Source organism: Notolepis coatsorum (genome assembly GCF_963971535.1).
Source record: "Notolepis coatsorum genome assembly, chromosome: 4".
Taxonomy (NCBI): Eukaryota; Metazoa; Chordata; class Actinopteri; order Aulopiformes; family Paralepididae; genus Notolepis; species Notolepis coatsorum.
Window position 1 is genome coordinate 32,389,131 of NC_140168.1, and position 21,474 is coordinate 32,410,604.

At 47.9% G+C, this 21,474-nt stretch overlaps 1 protein-coding gene across 3 annotated transcripts in view; it reads right to left on the reverse strand.

The window, feature by feature from the left end:
• LOC311227441 (triple functional domain protein) overlaps positions 1-21,474 on the reverse strand; it is a 219,954-nt gene that overhangs the window by 13,294 nt on the left and 185,186 nt on the right. For all 3 annotated transcript variants that reach the window (XM_084313084.1, XM_084313083.1, XM_084313082.1), the window contains 12 exons: positions 16,776-16,946; positions 13,148-13,243; positions 11,441-11,589; positions 10,913-10,979; positions 6,247-6,350; positions 6,056-6,125; positions 3,870-3,959; positions 2,290-2,382; positions 2,106-2,156; positions 1,940-2,017; positions 1,553-1,744; positions 196-376 (listed from right to left, as the gene is read on the reverse strand). In XM_084313084.1, coding sequence (XP_084169210.1) covers positions 196-376; positions 1,553-1,744; positions 1,940-2,017; positions 2,106-2,156; positions 2,290-2,382; positions 3,870-3,959; positions 6,056-6,125; positions 6,247-6,350; positions 10,913-10,979; positions 11,441-11,589; positions 13,148-13,243; positions 16,776-16,946 — 1,342 coding nt within the window. The remainder of the gene's footprint in view (positions 1-195; positions 377-1,552; positions 1,745-1,939; positions 2,018-2,105; positions 2,157-2,289; positions 2,383-3,869; positions 3,960-6,055; positions 6,126-6,246; positions 6,351-10,912; positions 10,980-11,440; positions 11,590-13,147; positions 13,244-16,775; positions 16,947-21,474) is intronic.

Genomic DNA, 21,474 nt, shown 5'->3' on the forward strand with positions numbered 1-21,474 from the left:
ATTATACCGTATGTTACAATAAATATGGGCAATAAAGAATTAGAATCAGAATATATACTATGAGTAAAGTAAACAGTATACACAAGGTACCCTAACTGGCATGATATACATCATACTATTGTTCCATTCTTTTAAACATATTCCTGTGTATGTGCATGTGCGTGTGCGTGCGTGTGTGTGTGTGTGTTAGCCTACCATTGAGGAATTTGCGCTGGCTCTCTAGGAGCTGGCTGATCTGCAGGGTCCAGACCTGACGGACTCCTGGGTGGGATGAGTGGAGGATGAAGGTCTCCACGCCGCTGCTGGTCGAGCGAGAGGTCAGCATGAATTTACAGGGGTCACCATCCACATTCTCCTCCAGGTCCAAACAGCTCACCTGAGAGAGGAGAGGAGAAGAGAGAAGGAGAGAGAAGGGGAGAGGAGAGAAGGGGAGAGGAGAGAGGTGAGTAGGAGAGAGGTGAGGAGAGAAGGGGAGAGGAGAGAAGGGGAGGGGAGATGAGAGAAGGGGAGAGGAGAGGAGAGGAGGTGAGGAGAGAAGGGGAGAGGAGAGGAGAGGCGGGGAGAGAGGTGAGTAGGAGAGGTGAGGAGAGAAGGGGAGAGGAGAGAAGGGGAGGGGAGATGAGAGAAGGGGAGAGGAGAGGAGAGCAGAGAGAAGGGGAGAGGTGAGAAGGGGAGAGGTGAGTAGAGGAGGTGAGGAGAGAAGGGGAGAGGAGAGGAGAGGCGGGGAGAGAGAAGGGGAGAGGTGAGTAGAGGAGGTGAGGAGAGGAGAGGAGGGGAGAGGAGAGAAGTGAGGAGAGGAGAGAAGGGGAGAGGTGAGGAGTAGAGAAGGGGAGAGGAGAGAAGTGAGGAGAGGAGAGGAGAGTAGAGACGGGGAGAAGAGAGAAGGGGAGAGGAGAGAAGTGAGGAGGAGAGAAGGGGAGAGGTGAGGAGAGTAGAGAAGGGGAGAGGAGAGAAGGGGAGAGGAGAGAAGGGGAGAGGAGAGAAGGGGAGAGGAGAAAAGGGGAGAGTAGAGACGGGGAGAAGAGAGAAGGGGAGAGGAGAGGAGAGAAGTGAGGAGGAGAGAAGGGGAGAGGTGAGGAGAGTAGAGAAGGGGAGAGGAGAGAAGGGGAGAGGAGAGAAGGGGAGAGGAGAGAAGGGGAGAGGAGAGAAGGGGAGAGGTATATGGTTATATAAAAATATACCTTGTCCAAAACACAAACAAAACATGCTATTCACATTAATAAGACACCGTTGACCACAGAGGGAAATTACTGGGTACAAAAATGTACATTTAGCGGACGCTAGTAAAAGAAGGTTAGGGTTCTATAAATGTTTTCCCTTCATTTCAGATATTGATTGAAGAAGTGTGTTTTTAGTCGACGGCGGAAAATTGGGTGGGTTTTGATGCCATGAGCCCCAGAAATGTTGGAAAATACCCCCAAGTTTTTTTTTCATATAGGCCAAACATTTATTTTCTATCGTGAATATATTCTAGCACTATGGAACACCATGACAGCAGGAAGACCAGTGGGGGGCGTATAATGTAGTCAGTCGCACAGGGCGTCGCTGCTACCTTGATGTTGTTCTTGTAGAGGAACCCTGGCATGGAGAAGCCTCTCTTCTTGTCCAGCGGCTCGCTGAAGATCACCAGCTGTTCAAACAGGAAGACCCGCCTCTCCTTCATCCTGCCCAGCACACCTCCCTCTGGGTCGGCCACCAGGAAGGTGTCCTGCAGCAGCAGGCGGCCCTGGGCCACGAGCTTACCCTGGGGGGAGGGGGGTGACGGGAGAGAGAGAGTGTGGCGAAGGGAGAGGAGCCAAGTTGCGAAAGAGGGGTCGAGCGGAAGATGAAAAGAGGGGGACAGGAGTGAAACATCCGTGTCGTCAGTTATCATACTTTGTGGTTTGTTTTTATTCATATTTATTGTTGTTATTCTCATGATGGAACGTGGTGTCCTTACGTCGAATCCCTGAAGCCGGCCGACATTCATCATGTCGTTGCACCTTTTGGGCACGATGCACATGACCTCTACTGCTTTCTGGAAGGGTCAAAAAGGTCAAGAGGTCAGCCATGTTGGTTTAAGTGTTCGGTAAACCAAACAAGAGGTTGAGAAGATAAAGGCTTACCTCCAGCTCCACAGACTCCAGCCCGGCCTTTTTAGAGAACTTGAGGAAATCCTACAACCGGGAGAATTGAGACGTTATATTGCCATCGATTTGCACAGTATTTCATACGGCCAAAGTCAAGCGTCGGCCCCTAGCAGGAGGGTGGCTGGTGCTCTGGCGCCCCCTGCTGGTAGATTAGACCCACCTTTAACAACAGCTGGTACTTCATGATTCTCTGGACAGGCTTGATGAGCAGGTCGGTGATCTGCAGCCTGTGACCCAGACACTGCTTCAGCTCCTACAGAGTGACACGGGTCAGAGGTCAGCAAGGGGCAAGGCTCAGTTTGGCTCATACAATTCTATGACATATAGTACATTTACCATGGTCTATATATAAATGGTGCATTTTATATAGTGCTTTTATCCAAAGAGCTTTACAAATTTGTGTTCCTCACATTCACATACCGACGGCGGAGGCAACCATGCACGGTGCCAACCTGCTCATCGGGAGCAATTAGTGTGTTAAGTTGCTCAAGGACAAGCTGCCTGGGAGGAGCGGGAATCGAACCGGGAACCTTCTATCTCCTGAGCCACTGTCGCCCCTAATATATATATGTATATATATATATTAGGAACGACAGTATATATATTAGGGCTGTCAATATTAACACATACATTTTCTCTATTTATTTCTACAAATCAAATCAAATTAAATGTATTTGTAAGAACCCGACAACACATGTTAATGTCCCCATGGGCCGGACACGTCTTCTTTAAACAAGTCAAGAAGAAACACCACAATAAATCAAGAACAAAATAAGGACACCATAAAGTCCAAAACATTTAAAATAAATGCTAAATAAATGCAACACTCCCAGACACGTGAAGGTAAGGAAAAACTCACTAAAACCTAGCAGTAGGAAAAAATGCACCACAAAATTCATCACATTCCCCCTTTTGACCCTAACCACCTCCCCTAGCTTTGACATCCAGCCGGGTGGCTGGTGTGTTTACGTTCCTGGATCACTCCGACATGCAAACCGGGAAAATAATATGTGACCAGACATCCACTGGATGTCTTATTTCAAGTTTCCAAACTGGATTAAACCAAGTTGTTTACTCAGTGATTAACGTCTTTCCCTGCAGAGCGACAAGTAACGCCACACAGGTGGTGCTACGCTTGCTAATTATGCTTGGTAGTAGTAACGTTAAGAGTCTGTCCCAAGGAGCCATCTGCCAACAAAGACATTGTTACATGTGAGAACAGATTTATTCACAATTTGATTAACACGTTAATTTTTTTAATCAATTGACAGCTCTATTATATATATATATACAGCCCTATATATATATATATATATATATATATATATATATATATATATATATATAATAGGGCTGTCAATGGATAGAAAATGTTAACGTACATATATATATAACATTTTATTTTATTATTATTATTATTATTATTATTATTATTATTATTATTATAACTTTTGTTTCGCTGGTTTGAATGTCACAGGTTTGGTTTGCACCTTTGGACTTACATTAATAAGAAAATGTGTTATTTTGAGCAATTATTCCTCCAAAAGGTAGCTTGTAAAACACTTGACCGTTTGAAATAAACATTATGAACAGAATTCCATTTTTCTTTGTATATGTAAAGTATTCCCACACTTTTCCAGGGGTGTACAGTAGGAACCCTGAGGAGAGAGAGAGAGAGATTCCCGGGTAACTACCGGTAACTACTGCGTGATACAGATGTTTCAGACACTCAGTCCGTACCTCAAAGTAGGTGTCGATGTACTCCGAGACGATGTGCTCCGACTTGGGCTTATTCTGGCAGTACACCACGTACATGTTGAGCCTCCTCTCCTGGGGACGACACAGAGACAGGAGGGTCAACACCTCGTCCTGCTACAGTACTTTCAGTCACATTGACCCCCAGACGCGTTTTGAGTTTGACATGCTTTTCATTTTTCAATTTAAAACCTTTATTCATACTCGAAAGGCAACCGAGGTCTCCCTCATTTACAGTCACGTCGAGTTTAAGGGATCGTAACTAAAGCATAGAAAATCACACAGCATATGAAAACACAACAATAAGACGAGGGTAGACAAAGGCAAGGGATAACAAATAAATTAAAAGACGTACAACTTGATTGACAAAGAGAACAACGTCTTAAACTCTGCAACAGAGGGTAGAATCTCAGTCTTTAACACTTTCAGTGCCAGCAATGCGGGGCGCTAAAGGGCTCCGTATGCCAGCGTCCACTTCAATGATAGAGCTCTCATATTTGCAAACGCATAAACTATGTCTTAAATTATGGCTATGTGTCTAATATGGCCGTCGCTTATCAATGACTTGTTTGCAGTCAACATTGTCGAAACGGATTGTTTTAAAAAAATCGGTTAATTTCCGTTTTATACCATTTTGAAAAACGCTATTTTTTTTTAAGTTTCAGGAAAATATTTTTTTTTTATCCACTTTTTTCTCCCATTTTCTATATTTTCTCCCATCCCAATTTCGTCCAATTCAACCCTCCCCTGTCACAAACGCTGTTTCTTGCCTCCCACAAGCCGGTAGCAATGTGGACTAAGTCATACATAGCACAAGTCCCCTCCGGTACTTGAGGTAACAGCAGTCTCATCTTTTCACCTGCGCAGCTCGATCTCTCAGTGGCGAGGAGTAACGTGTGGGAGGCTCACGCTGCCCCCGACACTTCCTGATTCTACTGCGCAGGCGCACCAACCGACCTGTAGGAGTCGCTGTCCACAACGCCCAATCCCCACCCATCAGTTTCGCACCCCCTAATACGGCCAATGTGTATTAGTACGGACGACCAGCTAAACTAAAAGCAAATGTGGAGCGCTGGGCTCGAACAGGCAAGCCCAGCGTCTCCAGATTCGCGGCTACGCCATGTAGCCGCCCTAGTTTCAGGAAAATATAAAGATCCTGTGATAATCGCCCTTTACTGGAATATTCTGGAATACACAAAAACGTTGTCATTTTTCGGCCTATTAATGAATCGTTTTCAAATAAACGCTAGATTATCGATAGTATATGTGTACTTATGCACGCTAGAGAAGAGAGCTGAAAAATCAATTCTCTCATTTCCAGATCAGCACACACACACACACGTTGATATCTCTGTGAAAAAAGTTCTGATTATCCCAAGACTGGTAAAATAGATGTTATCCAAAAAGATTATTCCAATTCCTGATCGCCATTCCAAATATCGATCATGTTTATTGATCCAACGCTGGATACTGGAAATATGTATTCCACGCTGTTCTGATGGTCCACAATGAATCCGATCCTCTCGGGTGGCTTGCACGAGAAGTAAAATGAGGAAGCTGGATCCCCCCCCCATGCGTTTCATTTCAATCCATTCCAAAGGGGTGCAGTACCACAGGGAGACAGTATTTTCCCAATGGAGCTCAGAGAGAGTTTGCAGCACTAACGTGAGACTAGATTGATAAAATCGCTAATAAAAAAAAAAGCGAGATTTTTCGTCGCTGGCACTCAACGGTCGGCATGAACTAACGATAAATCTCGTCGCTGGCACTCAATGTGTTAAGGACTGTTGGAGTTCATTCCATGAGGTAGAGGGATCATAGCATGTGTTATGTTATGCTATGTTCTTTATTACAATGCCCGTGTTATTATTCTGTTACTAATATCAAGTGACTATGTTCTTTATTACAATGCCTCTGTTACTAATATCAAGTTCTGTTGAATAAAGTTGACAAACCATGTATTTGAGAAAGTTATATAAGTTAATCAACTGGATTGGAAAATGTCACCATCTATATTTGACATTATGAATATACATTTTATACAATCTACATTTGGACTTATATACACAATGACATGAGCCATCATAAGAAGGAAGGTTTTATTATGACCTCAGACAGAAAATGACGCACGTTAGAGATCAAACATGGAAGGGAGGAGCCGTCGGACTGACCTGTTTGACAAAGAGCAGCGCCAGTCTGTCTGGATCCTCGAGACATTTCTCCAGCTCCCCCTGGAAGAAACTGGTCAAGAGAGAAAAGACGAGAGTGTGACTTGAGTTGATGATAAAACAGTACTGAGGAAAGTACTGAGCCTTTGCATGGTTAGTGTGTGTGCGTGTGTGTGCGCGTGCGTGTAACCTACTCTTTGTGCCAGTCGTAGATCTGATGGATGTTGCCGAAGACGATCTTGTCTTTGCCCTTCATGTCGTCAGGGACGCCTTCCTCCTTCATCCTGTTCATGTAGCCCTGGAGAAGAGGAGACACAGGAGCAGGGTTGAGAGGTACTGAGGGGTTAGGAGGAGACACAGGAGCAGGAGGAGAGGTACTGAGGGGTTAGGAGGAGACACAGGAGCAGGAGGAGAGGTACTGAGGGGTTAGGAGGAGACACAGGAGCAGGGTGAGAGGTACTGAGGGGTTAGGAGACACAGGAGCAGGGGGAGAGGTACTGAGGGGTTAGGAGACACAGGAGCAGGGGGAGAGGTACTGAGGGGTTAGGAGGAGACACAGGAGCAGGAGGAGAGGTACTGAGGGGTTAGGAGGAGACACAGGAGCAGGGGGAGAGGTACTGAGGGGTTAGGAGGAGACACAGGAGCAGGAGGAGAGGTACTGAGGGGTTAGGAGGAGACACAGGAGCAGGGGGAGAGGTACTGAGGGGTTAGGAGGAGACACAGGAGCAGGAGGAGAGGTACTGAGGGGTTAGGAGGAGACACAGGAGCAGGGGGAGAGGTACTGAGGGGTTAGGAGGAGACACAGGAGCAGGAGGAGAGGTACTGAGGGGTTAGGAGGAGACACAGGAGCGGGGGGAGAGGTACTGAGGGGTTAGGAGACACAGGAGCAGGGTGAGAGGTACTGAGGGGTTAGGAGACACAGGAGCAGGGGGAGAGGTACTGAGGGGTTAGGAGGAGACACAGGAGCAGGGGGAGAGGTACTGAGGGGTTAGGAGGAGACACAGGAGCAGGGGGAGAGGTACTGAGGGGTTAGGAGGAGACACAGGAGCAGGGTGAGAGGTACTGAGGGGTTAGGAGGAGACACAGGAGCAGGGTGAGAGGTACTGAGGGGTTAGGAGACACAGGAGCAGGGGGAGAGGTACTGAGGGGTTAGGAGACACAGGAGCAGGGTGAGAGGTACTGAGGGGTTAGGAGGAGACACAGGAGCAGGGGGAGAGGTACTGAGGGGTTAGGAGGAGACACAGGAGCAGGGGGAGAGGTACTGAGGGGTTAGGAGGAGACACAGGAGCAGGAGGAGAGGTACTGAGGGGTTAGGAGGAGACACAGGAGCAGGATGAGAGGTACTGAGGGGTTAGGAGGAGACACAGGAGCAGGAGGAGAGGTACTGAGGGGTTAGGAGGAGACACAGGAGCGGGGGGAGAGGTACTGTGGGGTTAGGAGGAGACACAGGAGCAGGGGGAGAGGTACTGAGGGGTTAGGAGGAGACACAGGAGCAGGGGGAGAGGTACTGAGGGGTTAGGAGGAGACACAGGAGCAGGAGGAGAGGTACTGAGGGGTTAGGAGACACAGGAGCAGGAGGAGAGGTACTGAGGGGTTAGGAGGAGACACAGGAGCAGGGTGAGAGGTACTGAGGGGTTAGGAGGAGACACAGGAGCAGGGTGAGAGGTACTGAGGGGTTAGGAGGAGACACAGGAGCAGGAGGAGTGGTACTGAGGGGTTAGGAGGAGACACAGGAGCAGGGGGAGAGGTACTGAGGGGTTAGGAGACACAGGAGCAGGAGGAGAGGTACTGAGGGGTTAGGAGACACAGGAGCAGGGTGAGAGGTACTGAGGGGTTAGGAGACACAGGAGCAGGGGGAGAGGTACTGAGGGGTTAGGAGGAGACACAGGAGCAGGGGGAGAGGTACTGAGGGGTTAGGAGGAGACACAGGAGCAGGAGGAGAGGTACTGAGGGGTTAGGAGGAGACACAGGAGCAGGATGAGAGGTATTGAGGGGTTAGGAGGAGACACAGGAGCAGGAGGAGAGGTACTGAGGGGTTAGGAGGAGACACAGGAGCAGGGGGAGAGGTACTGAGGGGTTAGGAGGAGACACAGGAGCAGGAGGAGAGGTACTGAGGGGTTAGGAGGAGACACAGGAGCGGGGGGAGAGGTACTGAGGGGTTAGGAGGAGACACAGGAGCAGGGGGAGAGGTACTGAGGGGTTAGGAGGAGACACAGGAGCAGGGGGAGAGGTACTGAGGGGTTAGGAGGAGACACAGGAGCAGGAGGAGAGGTACTGAGGGGTTAGGAGGAGACACAGGAGCAGGGGGAGAGGTACTGAGGGGTTAGGAGGAGACACAGGAGCAGGAGGAGAGGTACTGAGGGGTTAGGAGGAGACACAGGAGCAGGGGGAGAGGTACTGAGGGGTTAGGAGACACAGGAGCAGGAGGAGAGGTACTGAGGGGTTAGGAGGAGACACAGGAGCGGGGGGAGAGGTACTGAGGGGTTAGGAGACACAGGAGCAGGGGGAGAGGTACTGAGGGGTTAGGAGACACAGGAGCAGGGTGAGAGGTACTGAGGGGTTAGGAGACACAGGAGCAGGGGGAGAGGTACTGAGGGGTTAGGAGACACAGGAGCAGGGGGAGAGGTACTGAGGGGTTAGGAGACACAGGAGCAGGGGGAGAGGTACTGAGGGGTTAGGAGACACAGGAGCAGGGGGAGAGGTACTGAGGGGTTAGGAGGAGACACAGGAGCAGGGGGAGAGGTACTGAGGGGTTAGGAGGAGACACAGGAGCAGGGGGAGAGGTACTGAGGGGTTAGGAGACACAGGAGCAGGAGGAGAGGTACTGAGGGGTTAGGAGGAGACACAGGAGCGGGGGGAGAGGTACTGAGGGGTTAGGAGGAGACACAGGAGCAGGGGGAGAGGTACTGAGGGGTTAGGAGGAGACACAGGAGCAGGGGGAGAGGTACTGAGGGGTTAGGAGGAGACACAGGAGCAGGAGGAGAGGTACTGAGGGGTTAGGAGGAGACACAGGAGCAGGAGGAGAGGTACTGAGGGGTTAGGAGGAGACAGGAGCGGGGGGAGAGGTACTGAGGGGTTAGGAGGAGACACAGGAGCAGGGGGAGAGGTACTGAGGGGTTAGGAGACACAGGAGCAGGAGGAGAGGTACTGAGGGGTTAGGAGACACAGGAGCAGGGTGAGAGGTACTGAGGGGTTAGGAGACACAGGAGCAGGGGGAGAGGTACTGAGGGGTTAGGAGGAGACACAGGAGCAGGGGGAGAGGTACTGAGGGGTTAGGAGGAGACACAGGAGCAGGAGGAGAGGTACTGAGGGGTTAGGAGGAGACACAGGAGCAGGATGAGAGGTATTGAGGGGTTAGGAGGAGACACAGGAGCAGGAGGAGAGGTACTGAGGGGTTAGGAGGAGACACAGGAGCAGGGGGAGAGGTACTGAGGGGTTAGGAGGAGACACAGGAGCAGGAGGAGAGGTACTGAGGGGTTAGGAGGAGACACAGGAGCGGGGGGAGAGGTACTGAGGGGTTAGGAGGAGACACAGGAGCAGGGGGAGAGGTACTGAGGGGTTAGGAGGAGACACAGGAGCAGGGGGAGAGGTACTGAGGGGTTAGGAGGAGACACAGGAGCAGGAGGAGAGGTACTGAGGGGTTAGGAGGAGACACAGGAGCAGGGGGAGAGGTACTGAGGGGTTAGGAGGAGACACAGGAGCAGGAGGAGAGGTACTGAGGGGTTAGGAGGAGACACAGGAGCAGGGGGAGAGGTACTGAGGGGTTAGGAGACACAGGAGCAGGAGGAGAGGTACTGAGGGGTTAGGAGGAGACACAGGAGCGGGGGGAGAGGTACTGAGGGGTTAGGAGACACAGGAGCAGGGGGAGAGGTACTGAGGGGTTAGGAGACACAGGAGCAGGGTGAGAGGTACTGAGGGGTTAGGAGACACAGGAGCAGGGGGAGAGGTACTGAGGGGTTAGGAGACACAGGAGCAGGGGGAGAGGTACTGAGGGGTTAGGAGACACAGGAGCAGGGGGAGAGGTACTGAGGGGTTAGGAGACACAGGAGCAGGGGGAGAGGTACTGAGGGGTTAGGAGGAGACACAGGAGCAGGGGGAGAGGTACTGAGGGGTTAGGAGGAGACACAGGAGCAGGGGGAGAGGTACTGAGGGGTTAGGAGACACAGGAGCAGGAGGAGAGGTACTGAGGGGTTAGGAGGAGACACAGGAGCGGGGGGAGAGGTACTGAGGGGTTAGGAGGAGACACAGGAGCAGGGGGAGAGGTACTGAGGGGTTAGGAGGAGACACAGGAGCAGGGGGAGAGGTACTGAGGGGTTAGGAGGAGACACAGGAGCAGGAGGAGAGGTACTGAGGGGTTAGGAGGAGACACAGGAGCAGGAGGAGAGGTACTGAGGGGTTAGGAGGAGACAGGAGCGGGGGGAGAGGTACTGAGGGGTTAGGAGACACAGGAGCAGGGTGAGAGGTACTGAGGGGTTAGGAGACACAGGAGCAGGGGGAGAGGTACTGAGGGGTTAGGAGGAGACACAGGAGCAGGGGGAGAGGTACTGAGGGGTTAGGAGGAGACACAGGAGCAGGGGGAGAGGTACTGAGGGGTTAGGAGGAGCTCCATTAGGGGTGGGCGATATAACGTTTGAACCGGTAGAAATCCGTGCCAAGGTAGAGATTTGACTGTACCAGATGTATGTATTTATAAATGTAAACACACAAAGCTAGTGAACTGCACACTGCCATCAAAATACAATTGTCTAATACAATTTAATTATTGTATTCATTATTATAGCGGATATTGTCGAATACAAAAACACAGAATGACATGCGTTTGTTTAATGGACATTGAAACACACAGAAGCACACGCTCACCTCCACGACGAGGCCCAGATCTCTGACGTAGTCTCTCTCCGTCTCCACCAGCTCCAACAGTATGTAACTATGACAACGGCAAGATAAAGAAGCGCGCGGTTACGACAACACCCTGAAAACGATGTGTGAGAGGAACAAACGAGAGGGGGCGATATGGAGATAATCTTCTATCATAATATGGGTAATTTCATATCTCGATAATTATATATATCACGATATAATAGTATATAATATAATTAGATGAAAAATGTCCACATGCCTCATGACATTTTCTCTTTTCTCCTTTTATTTGGAAGTGTTTGGTATTCAAGCGTGTAAAGCAGGGTCTGAATGACGTAAACTACTGCTGTAAAGCAGGGTGTGAATGACGTGCAATACTGCTGTAAAGTAGTTATGCAGCTGTTTTCAGACAATGGTGATAGAAATTATAAGAGGCTAATTGAAAGAAATATTTCTATTGTCCCACGATATATTGCACAGCCCTGGTGTTCTGCTGGTATAAAATGAAGACGGAGGTTGAAAACATACTGTCGTCTCTTGAGGATACCGGTCTTCCGTTCGTCCATCTCGTCGACGGGGGAGGAGGAGGAGAGCAGGGAGTTGTCTGAGGGGTTGAAGGAGGGAGAGCTGCTGTCGCCCTGCTCCACAGACAGAGAGCTGGGCCGGTCCTCCAGGGCCTGACGGAGACGCAGAGGAGAGAAGGAAGTCACGAGTGTGCGTTTGTTTGAGACGGCTCAAATGAGGGTCCAAATGAAATCCGGTTTAGCTCGATTTGCCCAACATTAATGAAATATTGACCCCAAACTTGAAGGGGCAAAAGGAGGACTCAAAATCTTCCAAGGTATTTCATATCTTGGGGGAGGCGCAACAAACATTTGTAAATCTTTAAGGCCCTTATTGGTAAGCTACCTCCTACTACATTATTATTGAAATGGAATTTTGGAACCTATGGAACCTGTTCTAGTGACTGGCTTGTCCTTAACTCAATCAGCGCCAGGGGTCAGGGCGCCAGGGGGCGCTAGAACGCCATCGCTTTAATCAATGGGGAGACTGCGAAATTTGCGAGTGCTTAAAATATATCTTATATTATAGCTATGAGTCTAATACACCTGTCGATTGTCAGTGAGTTGCTTCCAGTCAACATGCACAAAACTGATTGTTTTTTCATCTGTACATTTCCGTTTTATACCGTTTTGAATATGAGTATAGTTTGTGATTCTTAGTAATCCCAGGAAAAGACGCGATAATAGCGTTTTAGTGGAATACACTTATCACGCCCGATTATCGAATCTTCCTGAAATCAACGCTAGATTATCATTATTATGTCTCCTCGTGCATACATGAAATGGCCCTGGGCGCTCCTTGCCCCCCCCCCCACCGCAGCCAACGGTAAAAAGCGCAACACATTCCACACAGACAGCTTCGATCGTGGTAGAAAGAAATATCAGATCAATGCAATATTAGATATATAGAGTCCTTACCTGGTCTCTGATGTAATGCAAAAAGAAATAACGATTAAAACCAGAGTTTTCTCGTGATTGGCGCTGAACGGTTGGCGAGTTAACCCGACTTTTCTCATGACTGGCGCTGAATGAGTTAAGGTCCCCCGAGTTTGCTTGGAACAGGGTGAATCTGCATTTTTCTATGATATGATGCACCTTAGCTCATGGAATTAACTCATACAGTCCTTATATAAAACATGATATTGTCCCCTCTGTTGCAGAGTTTAAAACCTTGATCTCCAACCTTTGTCAAGTTGTATGTGTTTTAATTGATCCTTGCCTTTTGCCTCGCCTTGTTGCGTTATCGTTATGATTTTATATGCTTTTGAATTTTGTTTTGCTTATTTCTGTATGTACACCTGACGTGCCTGTAAATTAGGGAAATAAGAATTCATAATCATTTAAATAAAGGTTTGAAATAAAAAATATCTGAATTAAGTAAGTGCACTTGTAATTTAAACATCATCTGGTATACAATTGTTATCCTAACATTATAGCCCATAAAACAGATGTGTGTTGAAGATTTCCTAACTTATGGACCATATCATAAGGTATTAAGGATACACAGAAACAGATTGATTTACAAATATAAGCAAGCTGACCCAGAAGTTCACTAAATTCCCATTGAAATGGGCCACCAGGGGCGCAGTTACTTTACTAAATGTCCCACTGTGAGGATAATGTAATGCAGACAGGACAGCCTGCGTTTCGGGTGCTGTGTGTACATTCCTACCATTTTGCTTTTCACCAGCTCTTCAATGGCGCTCACCAGCTCAGCTGCACTGGGGGTTTCTGAACTGGATGGACGGACAGACAGACGAGAGGACGTCTGGACCAGAACAGAGAGGAGAGACATTATTATTAGACCATTACACTCTAGATATTATGACCACATCTGCTGACTAATACTTTTCTTTTCCTTTGGTTATGAATACAACTCCATACTTACATCAGGATTATCGATGTAACTAGAGAGGGCCGATGGATTCTGCACATTAATCCTCAATATTCTCTTTATCAAAGATACTGTAAAACAAGATCTAGTAAGTATTTCTCTTATTTGACATGCCTTCATTTTATCTGTCAATTGTCAAGCAAGCCATTATCATAGTCGTGAAACTTGACTTTCCATCCTGTATCAATCCAGACACTTACTATTCACTGTACTCTCACTACGCGACTCACCAACCAACATGGCACAACGCCACGGGGGTCGTTTAACGATAATCACCTGCTAGTTGATTACAATCACCTTTTGTTTGCTGACCCAAGACGTCTGCAATGGATTACTATGAACGCAGGTCTCTGCAAAAGAAACACGCCAACCAGCTAGCCTAGCCGTTGGCCAAAAACACCTCTCCGAGAGTTTTAAGATAGGCTAGTGGTCCGTATCCACTTTCATTCATTTGTGCTCAGCTAGGCTAGCTTGCAGCCGGATAGCTTTCTACTGAACACACAAGAGAAAAAATTGGTATCCATCTTCTTGTCTGACTCTGGACATTTCCCATATTGTTGGCATGTTTCTTTCATTTGAAGCAAACCATATGTTTTACCTTAAAACTCCAAACTTTAGGGTTTAGTGAATTAGTGTCAAAGGAAAGATTCGAAACCCTGTAATAATCTCGGTCTGTCTCAAGACTTCACCACAAGAAGATGTCTATTTAGAGATGTGCTTGTGGTGCAACACAAAACCAAACAATTTAAAGAAGAAAATGTCACTTTTAGTTAGATGAGTGTCTTTTTTAGTCAGTGAGAAAATGACTTTGTGTGGAAATGTACCAATAGTTAACCGTTTGAGTGTTTGACGACGTTACTGAGAAAGATGTCAAATCGTTTAGGTTTGGTCAAATCCCAAACCGATTAAAAACAAACCCTGATGCGTGATGTCTCAGAAGAGTGAAGAAGAAAGAAAAGCGGGTTTATGAGACTCAAGAGACTTAGAATATCAATGAAAAGGGTGGAAACTAGGCTGAAATAAAAAATTAACAATGTCAGAGAAAGAGGAGAGGAAAGAGTTTGAAAAGAAACCGTGAGGATTAATGAGACATGGAGTTAGAGAGGATCTGATCTGGTGATACTAGAAATAAGACATGTTGCTCAAACAAAGAAAGACAAGAGAGAAAGAAAGACGGAAAAAAGAGAAAGACAGACAAAATAGAACGAAAGAGAAAAAAAAGAAAGACAAAAAAAGAAAGAAAGACAGAAAGAAAGAGAGAAGAGTGCAGTATAGTTCAGAAGACTCTCACCCTTGCTCTGCTGCGCTTCAAGACTTTCCCAACTAGGGCCTGCATGGTGAGGCTGTGCCCTCTGGCCCTGCGCCAGCGCTTAGATGCTAATTACTTACATGGGCAATGAGGTTATAACGCACAGAGGGGAGGAGGTGAGGAACGAGTGAGGGAGGAGTGACGGGTGGGGGTGAGGAGACGGAGGGGTGAGGGTGGGGAGGGGCCTGCGGTGCGGGTCATCGTCTCAGGGCACCGCGACTCCGTACCGACCACCCGTCCAGAGTGGTCGCCCATGGCCACAGATCCAAGGTCAGTTTAGAGTGAATTAAACCGACCTGTCCTCCTATCAAACGACACCTACGCCTAAGCCAACAAACTCCTTCCTGTCCGTGAGGGACTATTGGGTGTAAAAGTCCTGTGGCTCTGTGCCCATCCTACCAGGCTTCATATACGACCTATAACGCGAGGAACCAAAATCCTCACCATAATAAATCAAGAGGTTGTCCCTAAATGAGATCAGTGTCGGAGGACGATTTAACCCTTTTCATGGGTTGGGTGTCACCAGCTGGATACACCCGTCTGTTTCCATGCTCACGCTGTCATCAGCCACGTGACTGTCCATTTAAAAGGGTGTTGAAGGGATCAGGCTGATGAATGCCAAAAGCTAAAGAACTGAAGTCTCAAAGAAACGAGATGGAGGAAGGAACCGCTATACTGACAACGGTAAGAGATATGAGACCAGGCAGAATATGAAAATGCAGGGAGGGGAGGAGATACCTTTTATAGAGATGTTTAGAAGACGTCTAGAAGGTCGATACGACCTCTAGAGAGAGTGAGCCGCTAACAAAGGACTACCAACGAAAAAGGCGGGAAAACTCGATCTAATGCCCTTCAACCGACTGCCATGGAAACCAAACAGAAACAAAAGGAGTTTTAGAAATCAGCACAACTAAAGCTGAAGAGAGGTGCCGAGAGCTAAAAAAAAATATAAAAAATTAAAAAAGTCGAGAAATCGATTGAGGGGGTAAAAAAGACGGAGGTACAGAGCGAGGGGGGGAGGGGAGGAGGGGTGTTTCAAATGGAGAGGTATGGAAACTGAGACAAAGCAAAGACAGGACATAAATCAAGGTAATGCTACAGCGTGGCAAACAGCAAACGATACAACCAGAAGAGAAAACAAAACAAAACAAAAGAGAAACAGACGTTAGTGTCAGTGGAGCCACCGCCCTGCTCAAGGGGGAGAAGGTGACTTGGATTAACGGAAGCATTTTTTCATTGCCTACTTGTTTACGAGCAAGGAGACATTAACAAAGAAATTATAATAAAATAAAGTGCACTGTGCAGTGTTAGAAAAGTTCATTTCGAGGGGGAGGATTACAAAGTGAGGGGTAGAACGGGGATGAGGGAGAACGTAATCTGTAGGGAGATAGGAACCAGAAACCACAACAGAAACTCAACCGTGATGAAGAGAGAGAGAGAGAGAGAGAGAGAGAGAGAGAGAGAGAGAGAGAGAGACTGCAAAAGAAAAATATGCTTTGTTTTTTCTTCTTCTAAAGACGATCTTAAAATATGTAGGAATAATAAGCACGGACTTGTTGCTGGAGATTAAAACGCCAAACCTGCATCGTATCATGTCAGGTTTTTTGTTTATCTTATTTTGCTGGTCAAGTGTGTGTTATTATCTGCCTGTTATCTCTGTACATCGGGGGACATGATGACACCGAATACAGAGGCTTAAAGAGTGATTGGTGAGAAATATTTCATCTTTACAATCATTGGTTCGACCAGAATGCCGATCACATCTACATCTACTAATCCTCTTTACCTATGACCCCGATTGCGCCAAAGTTGTACTGAATTGGCCTCATCTCAAACCTGTGCCCTCTTTTCTTGATCCTCCAATCGCAATCACAATCTCAGAAAAGAGGGCGGGTTTTGAGATAGGTCATTTGTATTGTACAGTATTTTGCATGTAAGATTTCTTACCCATTCGTGCTCCGACACCCCCCACCCATCCTCACCTGTCTCTCCCTCCCCTCCGTCCTCTTATCTACTACGCCGCGAAGTGCCTCTCCCCTCCATCTAGTAACTCCCCTCCCCCTCCGTCTCGCTCCAGACTCCCTCCCTCCCTCTCACCTTGTCGTCCTGGGAGTCGGGTTGTAGCAGGCTGTGCTGCTGGATGGCCATGGGGGGGGGCAGGGGCACGGAGTCCGGCCCCTCCTCGCCCTCCTCCTCGCCGCAGCTCTGCATGCCGGACGAGCTGGACTTGGACAGGGTCCCGCTGGACAGTCCCTCGTTACGGACCCTCTGAGGAACAGACGGGGAGCAACGCTGAGGTTAGGGTTGGATAAGAGCGATAGGTTATAGGTTAGGTGTGTGAGAGAGAGAGAGAGAGAGAGAGAGAGAGAGAGAGAGACGGGGTATCAGGTTATTATCACGGAGAGAATGTGTGTGTGAGAGAGAGAGAGAGAGAGAGAGAGAGACGGGGTATCAGGTTATTATCACGGAGAGAATGTGTGTGAGAGAGAGAGAGAGACGGGGTATCTGCAGGTTTCAACCAGTTCAATTTAACACCTTTTAAGAGCTTTTTAATACCACTTAGAGCTGGATTTTATACCAATTTCATGACCATACTAGCAAAAAACAACACACACTGAACTGGCAACCGGTAGCCCCGCAAAAAACAACGACTTGATACAAAAACATTTCATATATTTAATAATTTTTTAATACTTGTGCAAATGAAATGTAAGACTTTTTAATACCTTTTAAGGCCTTAAAATGAGAATTATGAATTTAATACTTTTTAATACCCCGCAGATACCCTGGAGAGAGGGAGAGAGAGAGACAGACCTGAATTTACAGACCTGAATCTGCACACTGGTGTAAATAATCCCAATAGTGACTGAAATCATCTATTTCAACCCGATGTAGATGATACAACTTAAAATAAACATCACTATTTGGGAGCTATACTACTAACTCCACCCACTAGAGTACCTGACACAGGATTACACCACTAACTCCACCCACTATAGTACCTGGTGAAGGACTACACCACTAACTCCCCCCACTATAGTACCTGGTGAAGGACTACACCACTAACTCCCCCCACTATAGTACCTGGTGAAGGACTACACCACTAACTCCACCCACTATAGTACCTGTTAAAGGACTACACCACTAACTCCACCCACTATAGTACCTGTTAAAGGACTACACCACTAACTCCCCCCACTATAGTACCTGTTAAAGGACTACACCACTAACTCCCCCCACTATAGTACCTGTTAAAGGACTACACCACTAACTCCCCCCACTATAGTACCTGTTAAAGGACTACACCACTAACTCCCCCCACTATAGTACCTGGTGAAGGACTACACCACTAACTCCACCCACTATAGTACCTGTTAAAGGACTACACCACTAACTCCACCCACTATAGTACCTGTTAAAGGACTACACCACTAACTCCACCCACTATAGTACCTGGTGAAGGACTACACCACTAACTCCACCCACTATAGTACCTGTTAAAGGACTACACCACTAACTCCCCCCACTATAGTACCTGACACAGGATTACACCACTAACTCCCCCCACTATAGTACCTGGTGAAGGACTACACCACTAACTCCACCCACTATAGTACCTGTTAAAGGACTACACCACTAACTCCACCCACTATAGTACCTGTTAAAGGACTACACCACTAACTCCCCCCACTATAGTACCTGTTAAAGGACTACACCACTAACTCCCCCCACTATAGTACCTGTTAAAGGACTACACCACTAACTCCCCCCACTATAGTACCTGTTAAAGGACTACACCACTAACTCCCCCCACTATAGTACCTGGTGAAGGACTACACCACTAACTCCACCCACTATAGTACCTGTTAAAGGACTACACCACTAACTCCACCCACTATAGTACCTGTTAAAGGACTACACCACTAACTCCACCCACTATAGTACCTGGTGAAGGACTACACCACTAACTCCACCCACTATAGTACCTGTTAAAGGACTACACCACTAACTCCCCCCACTATAGTACCTGGTGAAGGACTACACCACTAACTCCACCCACTATAGTACCTGTTAAAGGACTACACCACTAACTCCACCCACTATAGTACCTGTTAAAGGACTACACCACTAACTCCCCCCACTACAGTACCTGGTGAAGGACTACACCACTAACTCCCCCCACTATAGTACCTGGTGAAGGACTACACCACTAACTCCCCCCACTACAGTACCTGGTGAAGGACTACACCACTAACTCCCCCCACTACAGTACCTGGTGAAGGACTACACCACTAACTCCACCCACTATAGTACCTGGTGAAGGACTACACCACTAACTCCCCCCACTATAGTACCTGTTGAAGGACTACACCACTAACTCCACCCACTATAGTACCTGGTGAAGGACTACACCACTAACTCCACCCACTATAGTACCTGGTGAAGGACTACACCACTAACTCCCCCCACTATAGTACCTGTTAAAGGACTACACCACTAACTCCCCCCACTATAGTACCTGGTGAAGGACTACACCACTAACTCCCCCCACTATAGTACCTGGTGAAGGACTACACCACTAACTCCACCCACTATAGTACCTGGTGAAGGACTACACCACTAACTCCACCCACTATAGTACCTGGTGAAGGACTACACCACTAACTCCCCCCACTATAGTACCTGGTGAAGGACTACACCACTAACTCCCCCCACTATAGTACCTGGTGAAGGACTACACCACTAACTCCACCCACTATAGTACCTGGTGAAGGACTACACCACTAACTCCCCCCACTATAGTACCTGGTGAAGGACTACACCACTAACTCCCCCCACTATAGTACCTGGTGAAGGACTACACCACTAACTCCCCCCACTATAGTACCTGGTGAAGGACTACACCACTAACTCCACCCACTATAGTACCTGGTGAAGGACTACACCACTAACTCCCCCCACTATAGTACCTGGTGAAGGATTACACCACTAACTCCCCCCACTATAGTACCTGGTGAAGGACTACACCACTAACTCCCCCCACTATAGTACCTGTTAAAGGACTACACCACTAACTCCCCCCACTATAGTACCTGTTGAAGGACTACACCACTAACTCCACCCACTATAGTACCTGGTGAAGGACTACACCACTAACTCCCCCCACTACAGTACCTGGTGAAGGACTACACCACTAACTCCACCCACTATAGTACCTGGTGAAGGACTACACCACTAACTCCACCCACTATAGTACCTGTTAAAGGACTACACCACTAACTCCACCCACTATAGTACCTGGTGAAGGACTACACCACTAACTCCCCCCACTATAGTACCTGGTGAAGGACTACACCACTAACTCCCCCCACTACAGTACCTGGTGAAGGACTACACCACTAACTCCCCCCACTATAGTACCTGGTGAAGGACTACACCACTAACTCCCCCCACTATAGTACCTGGTGAAGGACTACACCACTAACTCCACCCACTATAGTACCTGGTGAAGGACTACACCACTAACTCCACCCACTATAGTACCTGTTGAAGGACTACACCACTAACTCCACCCACTATAGTACCTGGTGAAGGACTACACCACTAACTCCCCCCACTATAGTACCTGGTGAAGGACTACACCACTAACTCCACCCACTATAGTACCTGGTGAAGGACTACACCACTAACTCCACCCACTATAGTACCTGGTGAAGGACTACACCACTAACTCCCCCCACTATAGTACCTGGTGAAGGACTACACCACTAACTCCCCCCACTATAGTACCTGTTAAAGGACTACACCACTAACTCCCCCCACTATAGTACCTGGTGAAGGACTACACCACTAACTCCCCCCACTATAGTACCTGTTAAAGGACTACACCACTAACCCCCCCCACTACAGTACCTGTTAAAGGACTACACCACTAACTCCCCCCACTACAGTACCTGTTAAAGGACTACACCACTAACTCCCCCCACTATAGTACCTGTTAAAGGACTACACCACTAACTCCCCCCACTATAGTACCTGGTGAAGGACTACACCACTAACTCCACCCACTATAGTACCTGGTGAAGGACTACACCACTAACTCCCCCCACTATAGTACCTGGTGAAGGATTACACCACTAACTCCCCCCACTATAGTACCTGGTGAAGGACTACACCACTAACTCCACCCACTATAGTACCTGGTGAAGGACTACACCACTAACTCCACCCACTATAGTACCTGTTGAAGGACTACACCACTAACTCCCCCCACTATAGTACCTGGTGAAGGACTACACCACTAACTCCACCCACTATAGTACCTGGTGAAGGACTACACCACTAACTCCCCCCACTATAGTACCTGGTGAAGGACTACACCACTAACTCCCCCCACTATAGTACCTGGTGAAGGACTACACCACTAACTCCCCCCACTATAGTACCTGTTAAAGGACTACACCACTAACTCCCCCCACTATAGTACCTGGTGAAGGACTACACCACTAACTCCACCCACTACAGTACCTGTTAAAGGACTACACCACTAACTCCCCCCACTACAGTACCTGTTAAAGGACTACACCACTAACTCCCCCCACTATAGTACCTGTTAAAGGACTACACCACTAACTCCCCCCACTATAGTACCTGGTGAAGGACTACACCACTAACTCCACCCACTATAGTACCTGGTGAAGGACTACACCACTAACTCCCCCCACTATAGTACCTGGTGAAGGACTACACCACTAACTCCCCCCACTATAGTACCTGTTAAAGGACTACACCACTA